General features: G+C 60.0%; 1 protein-coding gene across 1 annotated transcript; it reads right to left on the bottom strand.

The window, feature by feature from the left end:
- Positions 1-13,628: 13,628 nt before the first annotated feature.
- On the bottom strand, positions 13,629-21,645 carry LOC142359605 (MAP kinase-interacting serine/threonine-protein kinase 2-like). The gene is given in 14 exon segments (XM_075412095.1): positions 13,629-13,945; positions 13,948-14,096; positions 14,366-14,409; positions 14,516-14,680; positions 14,774-14,974; positions 16,495-16,590; positions 16,742-16,797; positions 17,127-17,231; positions 17,321-17,394; positions 17,921-18,000; positions 18,988-19,085; positions 19,233-19,380; positions 19,474-19,512; positions 21,598-21,645. Coding segments are annotated over 14 exon segments (1,422 nt in total). The 3' UTR covers positions 13,629-13,826.
- Positions 21,646-22,092: the final 447 nt, after the last annotated feature.

Raw genomic sequence — 22,092 nt, 5'->3', positions numbered from 1 at the left:
GGGCACAGCCAGCGAGCCAGGGGCAGAGCAGAGGCACGGCAGGACAAAACGACGGTCACTCAGCTCCAGCGCAGGAGGCCGAAGTTCAAGTCCTGCCCAAGCCACAACAAAAGCTGTCATCGTTTTAGAATTGTGTATGGCGCACAAAACATTTCTGGCGGCTGTAACCCAGAGAACCTAAGAGCAAACTTGTGAAGGCACAACTGCAACTCACAATTTTAATGCTGTTAGGGCATCCAGAAAGCTCTGAACACCTTCAGAGCAGGAGAGCTCACACGCACAGCACAAACTGAAGCAAACATTCCTGCTGGCAGGCTGATGCGTCCCACCTTCCCAAGGCACCAGCTTTAGCAGCAAAGAAAGAAAGATCTCGCTAAACGACTGTTACCTTCAAGTAAGAGAAATCTGCATAAATTGCAGCTACACTGGGTTTCTTTTCGATTTTTTTTTCTTTTCCTCACAGTAGAAAGATACCATAGATGGCTGAAGTGCTGCATGGAAAGGGCCCCTGGAGGTGTCTGTGCCACCACCCTCTCCCAGCCACTAATGCCATCTGGCCCCCAGGGCACCTCCCAGGGCTGCACCACCCTCCTGGGGAACAAGTTCTCCCCAACACCCACCCAGAGCACAGCGAAGCTGCACATTCTGCCTTTTGCCCCATCTTCTCCACTGTCTGCCACAACTGAGAGGAATCCGGCTCCATTGTCCTCGCAATGGCCCTTTAAGCACCTGCAAACCACCATCAGATCACTCCTCAGGCTCCACGAGCCCGGCCACCCCAACCTCTTGCCTTTACTTGTCCACAATAACAGGCATTGATTGGAAACAAATTCAGGGTAACAGTGCCCACAAATTAACAACCGCCCTTGGATTTCTACTTGTTTAAGGTAAATGCAGGTTAAGGGCTTTTCTGAGAAAATGCAGAAAAAGCTTCAATCCGCTTGCTGTTCTAAAACAGACAACACACAGCTGAAATGACAAATGAACTACACATCTCTCTTCACCTTCGCTACCTCCTTCTAACACGCAGACACTTTAGCATAGAGCGTACCTGTGAAGGAAGTATTCTGGCAATCGCCCCGCGACAGCCACGGGAAACTCCGAAACTGCTGCCAAGCTGCTCATTCGCAGCAGGTTTCTCCCCCTGCTTCTGGGAGGGTCTCCTAAGGAAGCCTGGCTTGCAGCCCGGCAGCCCTGAGGGCTCTTTCTCTCCGGTCCCACACACCTCTCTCCAGCTTCCACTCGACCCTCCTCAGGCACGGGCTCTCTCACCTGTTCCGTTTGCTGCCTTTTCGCTGCAGGATTTGTCTCTTCTGCCGATTTCCTCTGCAGAGGCAAGCGGTCTTCTGGAGAGACGCTGTCTTTCTTCCCCTCACACCCGTGAAGGTTTCTCCAGGTGGAGAGAACATCCAGCCAATACCTTGGCTCCTCAGTGACAAGGCTTTGAACCTCATGCTGCATTTTCCCTGGAAGAAAAAGCAGCTTCAGGTTCAGTAGTTCAGGCTCAGCATTTGGTTTTCCTGCAGACCGAGAACAGCTGTTAGCAGAGACCGTGTTCAGATTTCATTGCTGTGTGAGCCCAGGAACCGCAGCAGCAGCCATCACAGGCACAGCTGAGCTCTCAGCGCCCACCTACCCCCCAGCAGAGACCCAGGCCTCCCTCTGGTTACGAGCTCTGCAGAACCAAGAGTAAATCGTGCAGGGGTCGAACTCTGCACAAGAATTCAGCAGCCCTAGAAACCAGCCCAGCCCTGAGAGTCACTCCCAGGGACGGAGGACCAGCCTAACGCACCATCCTCCCCGAAAGCCCTTGGTCCAGGATGAGAGATGTGGGGCACTTTCCAGGGCTGAAACACAGACACGAACGGGAATCGCACTGATCCAGCCGGGGCCTCCCGCGCCCCGCCCTGCCCGCAGCCCGGGGGGGCCGGGCCGCGCCTCCGCTCCCGGCCCCCGCCCGCGGGGCCGGCTCCGCAGCAGCGGAACAGCCGCTGCCCGCAGCCGGGTCTCCGCCGCTCCCCCGCCGCCCCGCGCTGGACAAGACCTTTCCCCGGCCGCAGCCCGCCCCGCAGAGCCGCACACCCAGCCCCGCCGCCGAGGCGTTTCGGGCGGGCCCCTCCCGCAGCCCGCAGCCCGCGGGGAGGGGGGCGGCGCGGCCCCGCGGCGTCGGCCGAGCGGAGACGGCCCGGCCCTGGGGGACCCTTCCCGCCCCGGCCCCCGGCCCGACCCGCGGGACCCCCGCAGGCGGCGGCACCGCCCCGCGCCGCGCCACGGCCCGGCTCCGGGGCGCCCGGCGAACGGGGCCGCGCTGCCCGCCGCTCCGCACCGCACCGCAACGGGCCGGGCGGGCCCCGGCGCCCGCGGCCCCCGCGCCGGGAGAGGCTCCGGCCCCCCCCGCCGCCATCTCGGCCCCCCCGCCGGCACCGGGCCTTGACGGGCGGGCAGCGGCCACGGGGCGCGGAGGCGGTGTCCGCACCCAGGCGGCGGGGGGAGGGCGATCCGCAGGCACCCCCACCCCCCCCCGGGAGCGGGTCAGCAGCCGCGGCCCGGGGGAAGCGCCGGGAGGGCGGGGGGCCGTCAGCTGCCCCCCACGGGCGACCTTCTGCGGCCCCGCAGGCACCTGCGGGGGTTTGACCGGGGGCAGGCGGGGGCTGGAAACCCGACGGGACAGCCGCTGGGACAGAGAAGGGGGGGACGGGCCGGCGGGGCGAGCACCGGCACCGCCGGCAGCAGCAGCTGAGCCCCGCGAGCGGCAGCAGGAGCAGCCTCCTGTACGGGGGGGGGGGGGGGGGGGGGGGAAGCCCCCATCCCTGGGGCCAAACCCCCTCCGGCTGCTGCGGCAGAGCGGCCGAGGAACAAACTCAGCTCCCTCGGCCAGCGGGGGAGATGGGGGAGGCTGCGCGCTGGCTCGCTCCTCCTCTCCTGTCCTTAGTGCACAAATTTCACTGCCTTCCCGGCACCCAGCTCCGCCTGAACTTCACCAAAGCTCTGTCACAGCAATTCAATATCTCGTTTTTGAGGCGGGAGGTGGTAATTTTTTTGTGCTGGGTTTTTTTTTTTGACAGCCTTTCCCCCCCCCTTTTTTCCTCCTCTCTACTTCCAGTGACAGAACTTAACAGATGTAAATTCTGAACAAAAGCCTGAAGGTAATTCTTAGTTTCCTCCCACGTTTTTTGTTTCTGAACTTTTGCAGAGGCTCATTATTTAATAGCCACAAAACATACCGAGAAATTGATAACCTAACCATTAAGTACAGGATTTTTACCATGATTTGTAACAGAAGTCAGTACTGAGCTTTGATCTACTGATAACACAAGCCAATGGTCCTCTAATCAAGCTAACAGATTCCCTTCTGAAAGTCACTCCTCAAATGCGACATCAGAAATGCTCCCGGGGCCCGCGGGCCTCTGACGGCACGCTGATTAACCCAGCAGGCTTGTCCGTGCTGCCAAACACCCACCGGACTCACGGCAGCACTGGGCCAGAGGCTTCACCTCCATCCGAACACCACAAGCTTTGATTCAAGCTTCAGAACCCTCCACACTTCAGTCTGCCAGCAAGAGACCCCGAGGGGGGGCAGAGTAACAGATACAGCGTTAGCACTGCGGAACAGACACCAATCTCAATACAAAAGTGCGGCAATTTCCAGGCACATTCACCTCATTGCTCACTCAAATCCCGCTGGAAGGTTACATTAGCATTTATTAAGCAAGTTCCATGGGGAGGGAAGGCCACGAGGCTCTGGGAGAACCCTGTACAATGTGAAAGCTGCGCAATCATACTACGTAAATATTCTACAAGTAAAAAGTCGGGGGGGGGGGGTGTCCCCGCAAACCCACAATATCACATTTTTCTTACCAGTATGAGCAGTCCACCATTTTGTTCCACTTCAGCTGTTTCCACAAGCAGTTCAATAGCTTTTCTCTTCCCAATTATTTTCACTACTCGGGCAATTAAATCTTTCTTTGGCTCACAAAGCCTGAGAGGCGGGGAAAAAAAAGATACACTTATTGTCAGCATAATTTCTTGAGTAAAACTGACCATGGAACTTCCATAATGAGTAGTTCACTCTGTGGGAGATAAAACTGTGCTAAAATGACAGAGTCCATACATTTAAATGTGTTTCAGTGGCTCCTTGAACCAGATTTCTTTTTCTAAAGCATGCATTTTAAAAATTTGTTTCAATTAAAATGCACTGAGTGATTATTATTTTCTATTGATGTGTGAAAGATTAAACCAAATGAGAAACTCTAAAGACCTGTATAAATCTCTGAAATTGAAGTATAAAAGTCTGCTGTGCATTTAGCAGTTGACAGTACAGCACCTTTTATAGTTAAATCTACACTTGCTGTAGTCTGTAGCTAGTTGTTGAAGTTCTCCTGTATCGTGTGCCATTCAGACAAACATACAGAATAAAAATTAAACCATTCTGTTGACTGATCTATGACAACCTACAAAATGCAAACAAGAACAAAACACTGCAATATGACTGAGTTAAATTGGGTTCTTTTGTTAGCAACAACGTCCTCGTACAAAAGTTCTCATCCTCAGTCTGCATGAAGGGAGAGGCTCTCACAGCATCAATTCACTGTGGCGAAGCACGTGCTCCCACTGGAAAACATCATCACCCCACACACCAACACCTCCTGTCCAGAGCAAGAGTTCAGATGCTAAAGTCTCATGTTCTCAGTGGCAAAGCTCCTCACTAAGCACAGTCCCGAGCACGACAGCTCAGTGGTTTCACACTTCAGGGACCAACAGGCCACCACCACCTCCTAAGTTTCTTGAAGACTGCTGTCTGGCCTCCTTGCTTCCGATGACATTGCCATGCTCTACAGCTGCATACATTACAGTGACTGCATAACAGAAGGGATCTGACCGCAGATGTGAACAACCAGCCTAGCTTCAACCGTATGATTGAAGTTACCTGAAATTAAATGTTAAAACTCACATTTTAGTGACAATTGTCCTCATCACAAAAGGATTACCCAACCCGCTCAACTTTACACTTTGTGTTTAGTCTCACTGAGTTCAATGAATGATCAGGCACCAGCATGTACATGCTTTCTTAAATATTTATAGGATTGAGTTCTAAATTATGAATTATTGGAAGAGATGGAAGCATTTCTCAAAGATGGAGAGAACTTTAAGATAACCAGGAGTCCTCAGAGAGCTGGTGAAATAGACCTTCTGTTAGTAGCAGCAGCAGCTTAAACAGTCAAATCCCCACCCCGCGCTCATTGTGGCCCTGCGCAACCCTCCCGTACGCTGCTTTAAACAAGCAGCTGTGCACTGCAACAGGAAAACAAGAGAAAGGGCAAAACATTGCAACAGACAGTCAGAAAACCCCTCTGATTTCAGTTCACTGTGTGGGCCACCACAACAAAAGGTCAGGAATCCAGGCACAGACGGTGCAGCACAGATCAAGCAACAGTGCCGTGATGCCTATAAACACAATCCTACTGATGCTATTCAGTGCCACTACTGCGATAAACAATCAGAAAAAAAGAGCCTTCTGCCCTATTTTGATGAAGCTCAATACAACAAAGAAGAGTTTATTACAAGAGACATACTCAAACTTTCCAAATCCATAAAGGAGAAGCTACCGAGAACTGATAACAGCATCAATAATTCAATAATGGTCTAATTGCTGTATTTCAGCATCTGGCAATACTATGTATCCCATGTAAGAAATCAACAATGATCAATAAACCCAGCTTTCATCTAAACATCAAACTTATGGTCAGTAAATCCTGTAACTGCTTTTCCCCTGTTTAACATCATTTTCTTCCCCTGAACCACCGAAAAAGGATTGTGTGGCTGTTTAAGTCAATCTAAGGAAGAACGACTGCAGTCAGGTGCCCTCTCTCACACCACCAGCGCTGCCAGTGCCAGCTCTAAGGAAACTGTACAGCAAATTGGGTAAGGAAACAAATCTCTCTCCAAACTAACTCCTTTAAAAAAGCAACAGGCTTTTGGACAGTTCAGTTTTCTGACTCAGCTCAGTGTACAACAATTCAATAGCAGGACTGTGAAAAAGAATTGGAGCGCGGCAAGCGCGCACACGGCTGGAGCTTGGTAACCCCAACAGCGGCTTCCATGACCTAGCACAGAACTGCAGCTCAGCTTCTCAACAGAGCAGAGGCAAGGCTGGATTTCAGTTCTGCTGTCTCATCCTGGTGCAGCCCTTCATTACTACAGCAGCAAAACATTTTGTTCAGACAAGCAGGTTCCACGTAAAGAACAGGGATTTCAGAAGCTGTGCTCTCCAAAACAGTACACAGGCCCAGTCACCTACAGTTCCAAAGGTTTATAACTTAGCCAGACTTTCATGGTGACCACTGCAGGTGTTCACTGGTGTCCAGCTCCAAACACACATCTTTACTCACGGGGTGTTTCCTAAAAATGTCACTACTAAATCTGTATCGTGACAAACAATGTTTTTCCTTGCCACTGTTCTCAAATAACAAACTATCTGGTGGATCTTTAAAAAAAAAAAGAAATTAGAACAGTACTATTGGATGCTTCTACAAGGTACCAGCCCTAATGCTGCATTTTAATCCCAGATTTTGGAAATACACACAAGGCACTCACACTTTTTGTAATCTGGTAAGACACCTTACATATTTAGCAGAAAGAAAGCTTTTTTCCCCCAAGAGGGGGAAAACTACTACTCCATCAGCAGTTTACCAGTACTTAAGGAAGTGAAGATATGGGGTTACTAAACTTACCGATAAGCCATCTGCCACTTTTTCCTCTGAATCTTCTTCTGTTGTGTCATACCTTCCTTTATATTTCATTTCTTGTCTTTCACCCAGTCTATCTTTCACAGGCCGCTCCCGTTTGAGAAAGCCTTGCCCATTTTCCTCTTCCACTGGCAATGTTGTCTTGTCATCGTGCATGTATTCATCCAGTTCTTTACCTAAAGTGTCTGCCTCCTTTTGCTGAGCTTCCTTCATCAGCTTTTTAGCCAAGAAATAACTGTAAGTCTCAGGCTGCCTGCTTCTGTCAATACTACCATCCATGCCTAGAATCCCAAGCTCAGTAGCCACTGCATCCCGATTCTGCTCCTGGAGCACCACACCCACCGAGAGCAGTTTGGTTTTGGTGCTTCTGGCCAAGCTGAAAAGGCTCAGATTTCGCAGGAGGAAAGCTGAAACATTTCTGCCGTTTTCCTTTCCACAAACAGCTGTCATCAGCAGATTCAGAAAAGCTTTCATCACTTGAATCCACACTTTTGGTTGTCCGATGAGTAACACTCGGTGCACACGATGAAATGCTGCTCTGGAATGGTCTGCCGGAATCATGGCCATCATGCGATTGCTGAAATGAAGAAGTAAACGTCCATTAATTTAATCACTCCCGTAAACTACAAGAGCTATGAAGTGAAGCCAGAGATTTGATTAGCTAGTAAACTTAATTTGGACTCATGCGATGGTTTGGGCAGTCCTCCACGAGCATCTTTTGGACTGCAGTCGACAGCAGCACGCTGTGAAACTTGTGTGTTTTGAATGCTTGTACACGAAAGGCAGCACGGCTGCTACAGAAAACACACAGTGACACGAGCCACTAATCTACTGAACACACCCTTTGCTGAATGAAATTACAATTATTACCAGACCAGAAAAGCTATTAAAATTCCCAAATCAGACAAAGACACAACATGCACAGCAGTTCTAAGAAAGATTAAAAAAACAAAACACCACGGCCACTTACCAGGAGGTTTTTCTAACAGCACAGAAACTCATACTCTCTCCGGAGTCTAAAAGGGGTCAAGACTAGTGGCTTGCAACCACAGTAGCGTTCCCAGAGACTCAACCGAGAAGAAAAAATGATGAAAAACCACAAAAACCAAGCGCACAAAACTGGGATGCAGCTCAAACTTTGAAAAGCTAACGGTGTATTGGGATTCTGGTTCAATCCGGACAGCACATGAGCAGCTTTAAACCCAGAAGACATCACGGACTCACTACGGCTTCTCATTAATTAGGACAAAAACCCTAAAGGCTTCAACATGCCTTACAAAAAAAAGTCCCACTGATATAAAAATATTCAAGAAATACTGTTTCCCGTGCACTGACAGATAAACTACAACACGAAAGCCAGACCTGCTCAGCTGTACATAACCTACAAAAGCACCACGGGGAACTGAACCCCGAATTCTTCCTCCCAATTGCTGGAAACTTCTGGCCATGCTGTCTGTGCTGACCTGCGGGAAGCATTTTCTATACTCGCAATTCCAGCTTCTCCCCCACTAATCTGCTATCCTTACGTTACCTTATCCTCTGATCTTTAAAAATAAGATCTCTTCCTCCAGTTTCAGGTGAAATAAGAATCCTTTCTTCAACCGCACTGCTTTCACCGCCATTATGGCACCATTTCTTCTTCCTCCTATCAGCAAACAGAAAACAGAAATCTTCAACTCATTTTACTGCATTACGGAGTACAAATTTTTAATTTAAAATGCATTCCGTAACGCTAAACACTAACAACTCCATGAATTTAAACAATCCCCCCACGCCTGCCGTCACTTATTTTGCCCTACACGCCCCAGGACCGCACCGCAGATCAATCACCATAACTCGAGAGCCCCGCCAACCCTCGCCCCTGCGGCGCCCACCCCGAACCATCTCAGTTCGAAACCTTTTCCCGCCCCCCCCCGCGCCGCAGACGCCCCGCGCCCCGCACGCCGGCGGGAACCGAACCCCCCGCGGCAGCGCGCGGGGCCGGAAGCCGCGGGGCAGCGCCCGTCGTCGCTCGCCGCCTTCCCGCGCTCCCGCAGCCGCCGGCCGCACCGGCGAGCGCTCCCCTCCCTCACCAAGCCCCGGGCCCGGCGGCAGCGAACGCCTCCCCCGCCCCGCCCCGCCCGCGGCCTCCCCAGGCGAACGGGCCCCGGAGGAACACGCCGGGCCCGGGGCACGGAGCCCCCGCCGGGGAAGGGCCCCCCGGCCCGGCCGCCCGGCCCTCGCCGGGACCCGCTCCCGCAGGCGCCGCGCACCGCCCCGGCTCGGCCGCCCTCGCTCCCCGCCGGGCCCTCCGGCCGCCAGCCGGGCCCTCTCGCCGCGCGGCTCCGGCCGGAGCCCGGGCCGCCCCTCCCTCACCCGCCGCGGGCCCCGGGGCAGCCGGCGCCGGGCAGCCGCGGGCCGAGGCGCAGCGCCCGCCGCCCGGTGCTATTCACGATGGCACCAGCGCTGCTCCCGCCCCCTCTTCCCGGTGCTGCGGTCTCCAGTGACCTGAACAACAGGCTTCAGCCTGCGGCCAGCCCTGCAGCGGTCAGGCAGCCGCGTTAGATGATGGTTTCAGCTTCCTTTCCAGCCGGAATTATTCGATTATATTCTATTTCGAACTTTTGTAAGGGGTTGCGGGAAGATCCTGGTGATTTCACTCTTAGCAATTTCTTGGACAGGGACAAGAGTTCTTAGACATCACACAATCATAGAACCTTTTGGGTTGGAAGAAGCCTTTAAAGCTCATCAAGTCCAAACTCCTGCAATGAGCGGGGACATCTTCAGCTGGAGAAGTTTGCTCAGAGCCCAGTCCAACCCAGCCTTAACGGGTCCATGTCCTTCTTGTGCTGGGGCTCCAGAGCTGGATGCAGGATTCCAGGTAAGGTCTCACCAGGGCAGAGTAGAGGGGCAGAATCCCCTCCCTCACCCTGCTGGCCACCCTTTTTTGATGCAGCCCAGGACACGGTTGGCCTTCTGGGCTGCCAGCGCACACTGCCAGATCACGTCCAGCTTTTCATCCATCAGGACCCCCAAGTCCTTCTCCACAGGGCTGCTCTCAATTCCTTCATCCCCCAGCCTGTGTTGATAGCGGGGAGTTGCCCTGGCCCAGGTGCAGGACCTTGCAATTGGCCTTCTTGAACCTCATGAGGTTCACACAGGCCCACTTCTCCAGCTTGTCCAGGTCCCTCTGGACGGCATCCTGTCCTTGTGCCGTGTCAGCTGCACCACTCAGCTTGGTGTTGTCTGCAACCTTGCTCAGTGAGAACTCAATCTCACTAAGTCATTGATGAAAATATTAAACAGCGCCGGTCCCCGTGCAGACCCCTGAGGGACACCACTTGTCACCACTGTGCATTTGGACATCGAGCCATTGACCACCACCCTCTGGTTGCAACCTTCCAACCAACTCCTTATCTATCTGAATGGTCTACCCGTCAAATCCATACCTCCCCGATTTAGAGAGAAGGATGTTGTGGGGGACCGTGTCGAAGGCTTTACAGAAACCCAGGTAGATGACATCCCCTTGTCCGCTGATGCAGTCGCTCCACCATAGAAAGACCAACCACTAGGTTGGTGAGGCAGGACCTGCCCTTGGTGAAGCCATGCTGGCTGTCTCAAATCACCTCCCTGACCCCACCTGCCTTAGCATAGCTGCTAGGAGGATCTGTTCCATGATCTTCCCAGGCACAGAGGCGAGGCCAACAGGTCAGTAGTTCCCAGGGTCCTCCTTTCTACCCTTTTCAAAAAAGGGCACCATGTTTCCCATCCTCCAGTCACCAGGGACTTCATGTGATTGTCATCACCTTGCAAATATGATGGAGAGTGGCTTGGTAACTACAGCAGCCAATTTCCTCAGGACTCTGGGATGCATCTCATCAGGTCCCATAGACTTATGTCTGTTCAGGTTCCTCAGGTAGTCACGAACCTTTCCTCAGAGTGGGGGGGGCTTTGCCCCTCCGGTCCCCATCTTGCAGTCCATGGACTCGGGACAGGCAAGCAGAGAGGCTGCCAGTGAAGACTGAGCCAAAAAAAGTTGCTGAGTACCTCAGTCGTCTCCTCGTCTGTTGATACGGGGTCACCACTCTTGTTCATCAGGGGGGTACGCTTTCTTTAACCTTCCTTTTCTGGCTGACGTACCTGTAGAAGCCCTTCTGGTTATTCTGTGCATCCCTTGCCAAGTTCAGCTCCAGCCACGCCCTGGCCCTCCTGACCCCGTCCCTGCACAACCGGGCAGCATCCCTATACTCTTCCCAAGACACCTGTCCCTGCTTCCACTGCCAGGGCAGTTCCCTCTTGCCCTTTGGTCTGACCAGACGGTCTCGGCTCAGGCATGCCGGTCCCTTCCCTTCCTTAAAACTTCTCTAGAGACGCTGACCCTGCCCCGCACGCCGGAGCTGCCAGGAGCTCGCCAGCCCCACGGCACAGGTCCCCTCCAGACCCCGAGTGCCACGCCAGGAGCGCCGGGTCCAAAACCGACCCCCCCGAGCCGCAACACAAAGCCAAGCCTGGGCCGAGCGACCAGCGAAGAGCTCGGATGCTCGCCGGCACGTCCACCGCCTCGCCGCAAAGACCCGGCCGAGGATGCCCACGCGTGGGCAACGCGCCCACGGGGACGAGCTCCGGCCCAGCGCGCGGCCCCCCGGCCACGCACCCGCCGCCAGCAGAGCGTGTACCGCATTTCTCTGTGGAAGAGCTCGGCCTTACGCATGGGAAGAGAGGGAAATTCAGTCTGCCAACACCAGCACGGGGGCCAAAAAAACATGGGAGAGACTTCCCCCTGCCATCCCCTTCCTGAGACTTTTTTCTTTTTTAAAAAAGGCTGCGGCGTGCAGCATTAACAACAGCTTCCACAACACCAGCTCAAGGCATCGCGTACTGTACAGCGTTCGGTATTTCTTACTATAAGACAATAAGGAATTATCGACAACTGATAAGACAAAATAAGCTATAAAAAGTAACAATGTACAATCAAGATGGATTTCTTTTTTTTCCTTTAAAGGAGGCTTCTCTGGGGTGTCGCGGTGCCTGTGCTGGGGGTCTCCCCTCGCCGCTGCCCTGCTCCTCCCCACCCTGTGTGGTGGGACCGGGGGCACCCAGGGGAGAAGGCAGAGGCAGTTTTGGGGGGAGCACCCTCCCAACCCACCGACGCCGCTCGGCAGAAGGGCCGGGAAGGGCCAGAAAAGACGGTCCCTGCCCCAAGCTCCATCAACACCCGAGATCACCATGTCCCAAGCTCACTCACACACACCTCCCTGAAACAAAAAACAACAGATATTGCATAGTTTTGCTGTCAGCAGTCTTCAAACAAAAAGGAGAACTTTGTTTTGCTTTCAGAGACAGTGACTGTCCTCGGCTGAAGACCTGGGGGGAGTCTCTTCCCCGGCTCACAGCAAGCTCCCAAAGCCTTCCCCTGTGCACACGATGGGCCGAGGCTGCTTTTTCAGAGTATACAGCTCAAAGCATTAAGCTGGAAGGGAGAGGAGATCGCTAACGAAGGGGCACCCTCCCTCCCGGTGAGGCGCGGGGACGGCAGCGGGCGCAGCTCGGTGGCACGACGCGCGGCAGGCAGCGGGGCTTTGCCCCTCCGGCGTGGTGCCAGGGGGGGTTCGGACGAGCTGGAGGCCAGCCCGGCCCCCAGCACGGGCGCTGCTGGCTCACCCGGACAGATCCGGCCCCGCTCCGCAGAAACCAGCCAAGGGCCTCGTCCCAGTTCAGCACCCCCAGGCCCTCCCCCGCGAGCATTCCCTCCCTTCCCCAAAGCAAGCTCCGAGGAAAGCGTGACTCCATGCATGAACACACATGAACACGGATGCACACACATGAACACGCATGCCCAGCTCTCCCCAGCCACCCGTCCCACCCTGCACTGCCGCCGCGACCCCAAACCCTCCGGCCCCGCATCCCGAGCCCTTCCCAAGCTGCTCCCCAGTGCCGTGGCCCTCGGGTGCTGCCACCAGCCCGGCCGCTCGCCCACCGGCACATCCTGGGGCACTCGGCACCCTCGGCACCCCCAGACCCTCCGGCCACGGCAGCCTCGGGGACAGCCCAAAGCCATGCCAGGTCACACTGCCCTGCAACGAGTCCCAGTGCTCTTTAAAGGGGGGTCCTTCCCTTCCCACAGAGCACCCCGCTATTCCCGCAGGGGTAATATTTTCTGGCTGCTCCAGCCGCCCTGGAGACCTCATCCTGCCCTGCACCTCCACCAGCCACTGGTGAGCCCCCCCCTCCACAAACAGGGGTGCAACGCCCGACCCAGCGCAAGAGCACGGCCCCAGGCGCCTGAGCATCCCCCCGGCTCTGACCTTACCCCCAGGGAGCCGCCGGCCGGAGCGCGGGGGGAAAGGAAGACATTTCTCCATGCCCTGCAGAAAAGCACAGCTAGCAGTTTAAAAACATTTAAAAAAAAAAAAAAAAAGAAAAAAAAGGGGTGAACAGCTTACTCTGAAAGCAGGCTGCCGAGGAGAGAGGGCGGCTCAGTGGGACGGGGAGCTGCTCCCTCGCTGGCACCGTCTCTCCCCGGCCCGAGCTGCTCCCTGCCCGCCGCAGCCCCTCGAAGCGCAGCCGGGGATGCCCCCGAGCACGGGACGGCGGGGGTCCCTGCGCCCGGGAGATGCCTCCCAGACCCCCGGGAGGGGGGGTTTGTGGGATCGACCCCAACATCGGAGAAAGACCCGCAGCTCCGAAGGGAGGGACGAGGTTAAAACGCAACTCCCGTTGTCGAAAACGCGACCGAGGGCCTTTTGTTCACAGCATGAAATGAGCTGAACTCGGCAAAGCGGCCGCGGATACAAAGAGTCCTTTGGTGTCAGGGAGGGAGGAAAAAATCTCAGAGGAGAAACCAAGAGTCGGGGAAACAAAAGTCCGTGTGTCAGTCAGATGTCCTAGGTGAAGCAACCTTAATGATTTAATACCTTAAAAAACAGATCTTCAAGAAACCCTCCCAACCCCAGACCTACAAGATCAGCAAAACCCTGGAAACCAGCCACAGGGACGAGTCCTGATCTTGTCACTAGCCAGAAATGGTGGGGGCTGGGGGGGGAGGGAAGAAAGAAGGAGGATGGGGGGGACGTGGGGTACAGCAGGTCCGAGGGGTGCAGCTCACGCTTGGTCAGCCACCACGACCACGGGGGCTACCAGGTGCTGCCCAGCAGCCACCGCCTTGACCAGGTTGCACTTCTGCCGCTGCTTGACCACCAGCTTGGACTCAGGAGGGGGTAGAGCTGCATGGCCCATGAGGTAGCACTGATGGTGACGGGCCGTGCTTCCTCCTCCGCCTCCTCTTCCTCATCCTTGTCGCACCATGTCAGCTGGCGGCTGACGGCGACGGCCTCTGCGGCGAAGGAGGTGAGCTCTTTGGCACTGCTCTTCCTGCGGGGAGAAAGCGGCTCAGGGTGGGATGCGGGGGGCTGGAGGGAGGTTGGGGGGCAAATATCGGGGTGTCCCCTCACGCGCATGCCACGCCAGATGGGTCAGGCACCAAAAACACGGCTCCAGCCCGAATCACGTGCTGCAACCGCTGCCCAGATGGCGAGAGCTGCAGCCAAGCAGAGCTGAGAGCAGCTCACTGGGGAGAGGAGCCAGGATTTGGGGGGCTGGAATGTGTCCCCCACCCCCACCCCAGGGCCACACACGCTCACCTCTGCAAGATGATGGGGGTCAGCAGGGTGTTATCCAGGGCACACTGCAACGAAACGCAGCCAGGTCAGAGCCAAGCACCCCGCAATGGGGTGTCCCCCCACCCCGGCATTGGGGAGTGGAGGGGGGGAGGGGGGGGCAGCAGCACTCACCCCCTGCACCCAGGGGTGCTCCAGGACCTGGGCCGCACTGAGCCGCTTCTTGGCATCTGTCACCAGCAGCCTGGAAATGAGATCTTTGGCCCCAGAGGAGATGTGCGCCCAGTCCTTGTCAGGAAACTCGTACTTCCCTTCCTGGATGCTCTCCAAGAGCATCACCTGGGTGGGGGGGTAAATAAAAAAGGGGCTGAGCTGGGAGGGGTGCTGCCAAACCAGCGGCGGGTTTCGGCACTGCCGGGGTCCGCCACGCACCTCGCAGGTGTAGCACGCCTGGCCGTTGTCCCAGTCGCAGCTGGAGCTGCAGCGGCCCACGAAGGGGGGGTACCCGCTCAGCATGAAGTACAGGACGACGCCCAGGCTCCACAGGTCGCAGCGCTTGTCGTAGGTGGGCGCATTCTTGTTCCTGTAAAAATTTTCCACCACCTCCGGGGCCATGTACTCGGGGGTGCCGCACTGCGGGGAGAGGCAGGGGTGAGCCCCAAAGGACAGGGGAGCGATGGGGCAGAGCTGAGAGACAGGGACGGGGGGGTGTCTGCCAGAACTAAGGGGCTACCCCCTCCAAAATGAGGGTGCAGACACGGCCGCTTCCCGGGTTTGGTCCTGGCAGGGCAGATCATCCCGGCCAGGTTTCCCATCGCCACGCGGGGGATGTCACAGCCCTGCCACCCCGAAAAAAATAAAACCCTAAAGGGGTGCAACACCCCCCCAGACTGCCCCCCAGCACTGCCGCCACCGGGCCGGCTCAGCGGGGCAGCGTCCGTCCCATCACCCGGGACATGGCGGGCGGGCGGCGGGGACGGAGCCGGCTCTGCCTGTTCCCCTGCCTGACGCGGGCAGGGCCGCCGCAGCGGGCGCCGGATCCGGGTGCCGGAGGAGTTAACGCTGATGCGAGGCGAGAGCCAGCGGTCCCGTTCCCCCATGGTTCCCCCACGGCTCCCAGGGCTCTGGGGCTTTCCAGCGCACGTGACCCAACCTGCAGCCCGCACCGCCTCGTGACCAGGGGAGAGCAGAGCTGCAGCCAGCAGATAATCACCCCGTAACATAACGAGAGGCCTCCAAACGAGACGCCTCGCCGGCCTCGGCAGCTGATGCCACCGCAAGAAGAAGAAAAACACCCACGCAAGCCCAACCCGCAGCACCCTGCATGGGCTTCCACCCGGCAGGGACCACAGCACCCACCCCCCTCTGCCCCCGCTGCTGAGAACGGGAAACTCAGGACACCTCAGAAATTCAGGTCCTCCCCCTGGGGGAGGGGAAACGCGGAGGAACGAGGGGGGGGGTGTTTTGGCCCCCCCTCTGCTGTTGGGCACCCCGCGTGGGCCAGGGTCTGCCCCCCCCCAGCACGTGAGCACCCTGGAAACACCGTGAGCACCCCGAAAACAGCGGGGCACAGGGCAACACCTGCGCGGGGGGGGGCCCTGCTGCTGGTGATAAGGGGAGCAGGGATTTCTGCAGGGGGAGGCAGGCTTGGTATGTGCCCCCCCCCAAATGTGAGACAGCTCCTTGCAACGCAGGGGCACCCCAGAAGCTTTCGGGGTGCCCACCCTGCAGGGGCTGCACCGCACGCAAGCAGCCCCAGCCCCCTCTCACACACAACCGGAGTGGGGGGGATCACGGTGGCCCCCCCAGCCCCTCGCCTGACCCACTTCTCCCCGAAAGCGCAGCCTCTGCACAGCCGCCTCCGCCGGGGCCGGCTGTTGCTAAGGCTCACGGCAGCCCGGGCTCTGCGCCAGCCCCCCCTGCGCTGCCCGGCCCCCCCATCGTTACAGAACCGCATCTCGCCCACCGCCGCCGAGGGGGGTCCCACAGCGACGGGAGCGACGAGCAGCGGGGGGCTGCACGCAGCCCCAAAGCCTGGGGGAGCCCCACCAGGGACATTCCCCCCTCCATGGACATTCCACAACACCCACCCCTCCCCCAGCACCCCCCCCATCGACATTATACCCCCCCTGCCCCATGGTCTGCACGCTTACCGGCGAGAGCAGCTCCGGGGTGGAAATGGGGGAGCAATTCCCCTTCAGTTTGATGCCACTTGCCAGGCCGAAGTCACAGATCTTCACCGGGGAGACCTGGGGAGGGGGGGAGCAGCGGTCAGTGACCCCCCCCAGCAGCCCCCGGGTACCCTCAGCCCCGCGTTCGCGCCCCAGCTGCCGCAGCAGCATCCCCCGCGGGGAACCAGGGCCCCCCCAGCCCCGGCACCACCCCCTGCTCCCCGCTCACCTGGTCCAGGCGCTCGCACAGAATATTTCCCGGTTTTAGATCCCTGTGAGCAATTCCTGGGAGGGGGGAGAAGAGGCGATGAGTGGAAAAGCCTGCCCACCCCCCCCCCAAGATTTCCACAGCAGAAGGTCTGGGGGTGGCGCAGGGACCCCTCCCTCCCCACCCCAAATCACCGCCCGCGTCATGGCGAAGGGCACAAATTGCTGCTGGCCCCGAGTCCCGGCCAAACCGGAGGAGCAGACTCCGCACCGCGACAACACGACGCAGCCGGGCCTGACCCCGCGCGCCCGCGGCCTGCACCGGCCCCTGCTCCCTGGGCAGGAGGGGGGGGCAGCACCCCCCGGCTGGGGGGGGCACGGCTGCACCCCGGGGTGGCTCGGCTCACCTCTGCTGTGCAAAAAGTGCAGGGCGCTGGCGATGTCCCGCACCACCGTGCTGGCCTCCAGCTCGTTCAAGCGGCTTCTCTGTTGGATGTGGGTCAGGATGGAGCCTGCGGCCGGGCGAGAGCGGAGTGGGGGCTCGTGGGTGTTGGGGGGGCTCCTGCCACCCCCGCTCCCCCCGCCCCGGCACCACACTCACCTCCCCTCATCTTCTCAAGCACCAGGTAAAACCTCTCCTCCTCCTCGAAGAACTCGATCAGCTGCAGGATGTTCCTGCGGGGACAGCAGTGTCAGCCTGGCATCCCCCTAAAAAGATCGCGGGGTCCCCCCCTCCCCGCAGCCCCCCACCCCACACGGCTCCCCGGGGCAGGGCCAACGGAGGAGAAAATCGGGTTTCCAGCGACTGAAACCACGCGGCTGGGGCCCCCGGCCACATTCCAGTGGGGAGAGGGGCTTCCAGCGCCGGGCCCCGCTCCCTAATTGCTCGCAGACCCTCCTGGCTCGCTCGCCCCGCTCCAGAAACAGCCCCGCTCAGCAGCTCTCCGCGGCGGGACGGCAAACGCCGCGGCAGCAGCTCGGCTCGCCCCTTGGCACCACTCCAACTCGGCCGTCGTGGCCCCGTCGTCATGGCAAGCGGCTCCACGTCGCCTCGGGATGCTCCCGGCGAGGCCACGCGGAGGGAGAGCCGCGCAGGAGGGCGGCCTGCCTGCCGCCCATGGGTGTCTCGAGCGCCAGCCCGGTCTCAGCCCGCGCCCTGTGCCCACGGTGGGGGATGGGGACGGCGGCTGCCCTGCGGTACCTGTGTCCCTGGCACAGATTCAGCATCGCCACCTCCTGTAAGACCCCGCCGCAGACGTCGAACTGGTGCTTCTTGATGATCTGCAAGGCAAAGCGGGCGAGACTCAGGGAGAGGCACCGCTGCTGGGGAGGGACCGGGGCCGGCAACCACCGCGCCCCAACCCACCCGGCGCTGGGGACCCCCGGGGCCAGGCAGAGGCAGGCGGGGGATGCCCGAAGGGGTTAAAGAAGCAGAACAGGCTGTTCCCGGCAGCGGGGCCAAGCCGCTCCCTCCCGGGGCCCGCAGCCAAGGCGAGCTCTGCGGCCGAGCCCCGGCGCAGCCGCCCCGGCAGCGGAGCACGGCCCTTCGCCCCGCTGGGCGCTGGCACAGTGGGTGCCTGGTGGACGTGCCATGGGGTGAGCAGGGGGTCTCCACCCACGGGGGAGAGCTGGGTGGTCCCACTGACCCCCAGCCCTTTGGGGCACACTGAACACCCAACCACCATGCAGCCCTCCCCCTGCCTCAGTTTCCCTCCTTGGGCACCCAAAAGCACCCCGGGGCAACAGGGGAAGCCAAGTGCCCCTTGCGTTTGGACACAGGGCCTGTCCCAGCCCCCCCACGCCGTGACTGGGAGCCTGTGGGGTGCAGGGATGCGGCACCACCATCCCCAACCCCAAAAGCAGCTGGCTCACCCCCTGACCCCTCCATTGTTCGCGGGGGCACGAAGACCTCCCTGGGGCTGGCCACCCTGCCGCACCACATGCCCCTGCTTGCCCCAAGTCCCTAGACGCGGCGCAAGCGTTAATTTAATCTCGTGTCTGCCCTAATTTACAGGGATAGGAGCGTGGCTAAGGGGGTTGACCAAGGTCCTGCAGCTGGGCGGTGGCAGAGGACAGCGTGCCACCTGCGTGGCCTGGCCCTGCCCCGCTCCTGCCCCTCTCCATCCCCTCTACCCCGTGAAACGTCGTCCTGTGCCAGCTCCGCACAGCCAGGAGAGCCAGGAGCCCAGGATGTGGAGGGCAGAAGGGGAAACTGAGACAGGGGGTGGGCAGGAGCCGGCTCTGCAGCCCCAAGCCGCAGAGCTTTACCTTCACTGCGTACTCCTTGTTGGTGACGAGGTTAACGCAGGACTGGACTCTGCCTTGGGCCCCTTCTCCCAGCACCTCGTCATGCAGCCAGTAAACATCTGGCAGGAGAGAGGGCGCCTGAGCTGCTGGCCCCACTGCGGCACGGGACACCACGGCTGTCCCCGAGCCTGGGGACACCAGGAGGGCCCCAGCCCTGCCGCAGCCCGGGGGGGAAGCCCCTGGGGTCCCTGGGCAGCCCCGCTCACCTTCGAACCTGCCGGAGAAGCTGTCGGTGGCTCTGCAGTGCTGCTTCTTGTTCCTTTTCTTGGTGCTGGGGATGTCGATGGGCTGACTCAAAGGCACATCTGCGCCGGAGCAAAGCCACTGGCCTGAGTCACCCCCAGCCACCCTGCGCTCCCCCCAGCATCGCCACCCCTGGGACAGCCCCTCAACGCCTTCGGGGGAATGCAGAGGGCCGACATCCCGAGGTCCAGGGCACTCGAAGACGGGCTCCAGGTCAAACGCCAGCTCGAAGGGGTTTTGTTCCTGCAAGGGCCAAGAACACGAGTGAGACGGCAGTCGCTGGACCAGCCGCCGCCGCCCACCCGGTCCAGGCACGCCGCTGGCCTTGGCACACGCTCTGCTCGTGCAGGGCACCGGCTCATGGCCCTGCTGCCAGAGGGATGCAGCAGAGCCGGAGGAAGAGGAGGAGGAGGAGGAGGAGGAGGAAGGGTTTGACCACGTCTCCTGCCGGGGATGTTGCCACGGGGTCATGCCTCTGTGCCAGCAGCCCCAGGCCGGCACGCGGGCGATGATGAGAGGGACTGGGTCTGCGCGTACCAACCCAGCCCCGAACATCCACCCTGACCTGAACTACAGCGAGGGGGGGAGGACGAAGAGCCACAGGGCAGGACGGGCTCCGGAGCCACCGCACCGCGTCCTCCCACCTCCTCGCAAGGTCAGGGGGGGCCGGAGCCCACTCAGCGCCGCTCCGGTGAGCGCCGTGCCCGTGGCTGCGTGATGCCTGTGACCTGGCAGGATCGGGCCCCGCTCCCAACCCTCCCTGCACCCCACATGGGCGATGGGTGTGGGAACCACTGCCTCCCCCACCCCAAACCCAGCGCCTCCGCCCCCAGCACCCCAAAGGGGACATGGGGAACTTCAGCCCCCCCCGAGCCACCCCACCGCGGGACGGGGCAGTGCCGGGGGCACCCGGCCGCGAGGCAAAAGGGCCCCGTCCTCCGCGGGGTTACGAAATCTGTTTGGGTGGAGGCAGCAGCTCCCGGCGGCGTTCCCCAACCCGCCCCGGTGCCCCGGTGCCCGGGCCGGCTGCCAGCCCCAGCGCGGCGCGGGAGCAGCCAGCCCCGGCCACCGCCGCCAGAAACAGCCCGAGAGCGCCTGTTTGCTGCCGGGGCGGCTCTCGAGGGGCCGGGGGGTCCCCATCGCGGTGCGGGGATGCCACGAGCATCTCCCCCCAACCAAGCACCACTCCTGATGCCTGAAAACGCTCCTGCGCAGCGTTTGGCCAGATTCCCCCCTCACCCCCCTAAAAAAAGACAGTATCAGGGTTTGCGGAGTGCGGTGTCACCCTCCAGCCCCCCCCAAGGCTCCCATGTCATGGCGGGGATGAGCGGCTCGGGCCCAAGTCCCTGCACCACGGGCAGGATGAGGCCTCCCGGGGGGGGGCACCAGGGGTGTACACGGGGGACAGGGGGCCCTGCCCGCTGCCGCAGCACCGGCGCACAAAAGGTTTGGGGGATGGGACACACAGGGCAGACGCTGCGCGGCGGCTCCGGCAGCGCATCCGAGGTGTCCCCCGTGTCCCCCCCGTCCTGGTCCCCAACCACCCGGGGTGGGGGAACGTAGGGGGGGATGGAGGGGGGGATGGAGGGGGGGGCCCAAACCCCAGCCAGAAGTCCTCAGAGCAGGATTAGGTGTCAGCTAAAATAAGCCGGGCAGGTTTCGGGTGAGCTCCCAGCATCCCTCTCAGCCCCAGGAGCCAAACTAAACAAAGCTCCCACGAAGTTGCCCGGCTGACGAGAGCGTTTGGGGGACCCAGACCCCCCCCTCGCACCCCCCTCGCGTGACAGTGACCGGGAGGCACGGGGGTCCTGGTGCCCTGGCTGCAGACCCCCTGCCAGGATCTGGCCCTCGCACAACAGGTCCCAGGCTGGGCCCGGCAGCCCCCCACCCCCTGCTCGCAGACGTGCGGTGAATGAGTGCAGCTGGGGGGGGGGGGGGGGGGAACATGCAGCCCACCCGCTGACCCACCCCACGGGGGACACCCGTGGGAGCTGCAGCGGGGTGAGCAAAGCCTTGCTGTGGGGGGGGGGGGTGTGTGTGGGGTGTCTGACCCCCCCTCGGGGAGCACCCCGACCACCGGGCCGGCGGGACATGGGGGTCCTGCGGCCTGGGTTGGGTGGCATCACCCTGGGCGCTCCCCTCTCTCCTCGGGGGGGTGGGGGAAGGGGGAGGTCGCTGATGTGTGTCCGTGCCCCCCCCCCCACTCCGGGCAGGGGATCCAACCGCCGCGGACCCGCACCCCAACCCCGCACCCTCCCGTCCCCCCCCGGAGCACCCCAAACCCCTACCCCCTCCGGAGCATCACGGGGGCGGGGAGCACCCCCTTACCTTGAAGGAGCGGTGGAAACCGGGGATCTCAGATTCCTTCTGCACCATCTTGCTGCGGGCGGGGGGAAGGGAGAAACAAGGGAGGGGTGCGGGGTAGGAAAAAGCCCAACCAAGCAACCAACAAAAACAGGAAAATAAACCGGGAGGGGGGGGAGGGATGCGGAGGGGCGGGCAGAGCCATCGGGGGGGGGCCGGGGGTACGCCGAGACCTGTGGAGAGAGGAGACCGGGGGGGGCGGGTGTCAGGGGGCTGTGGCCCGCACGGGGCCCGCACGGAACCCCCCTGGTCCCAAAACCCCCCCGGCGCTCACCGGCCCCGCAGAGCCGCCGCTGCCGGGGGTACCGCAGCCCGCTCCGCTCCGCATCGCTCCGCACCGCCGGGAGGGGACGTGCCCCCGCCCCCCCCCCCGCAGCTTTATGGCGGCGGCTCCGCCCCCCCGCCCCGCCCCCGCCGTGTGACACCGCCCCCCCGCGGTGACACACCCCCACCCCACCC

This window comes from Opisthocomus hoazin, unplaced genomic scaffold, assembly GCF_030867145.1.
Source record: "Opisthocomus hoazin isolate bOpiHoa1 unplaced genomic scaffold, bOpiHoa1.hap1 HAP1_SCAFFOLD_132, whole genome shotgun sequence".
NCBI classification, from domain to species: Eukaryota; Metazoa; Chordata; class Aves; order Opisthocomiformes; family Opisthocomidae; genus Opisthocomus; species Opisthocomus hoazin.
Note: the sequence above shows the minus strand (reverse complement) of the source record. Positions and strands in the feature narration are given on the sequence as shown.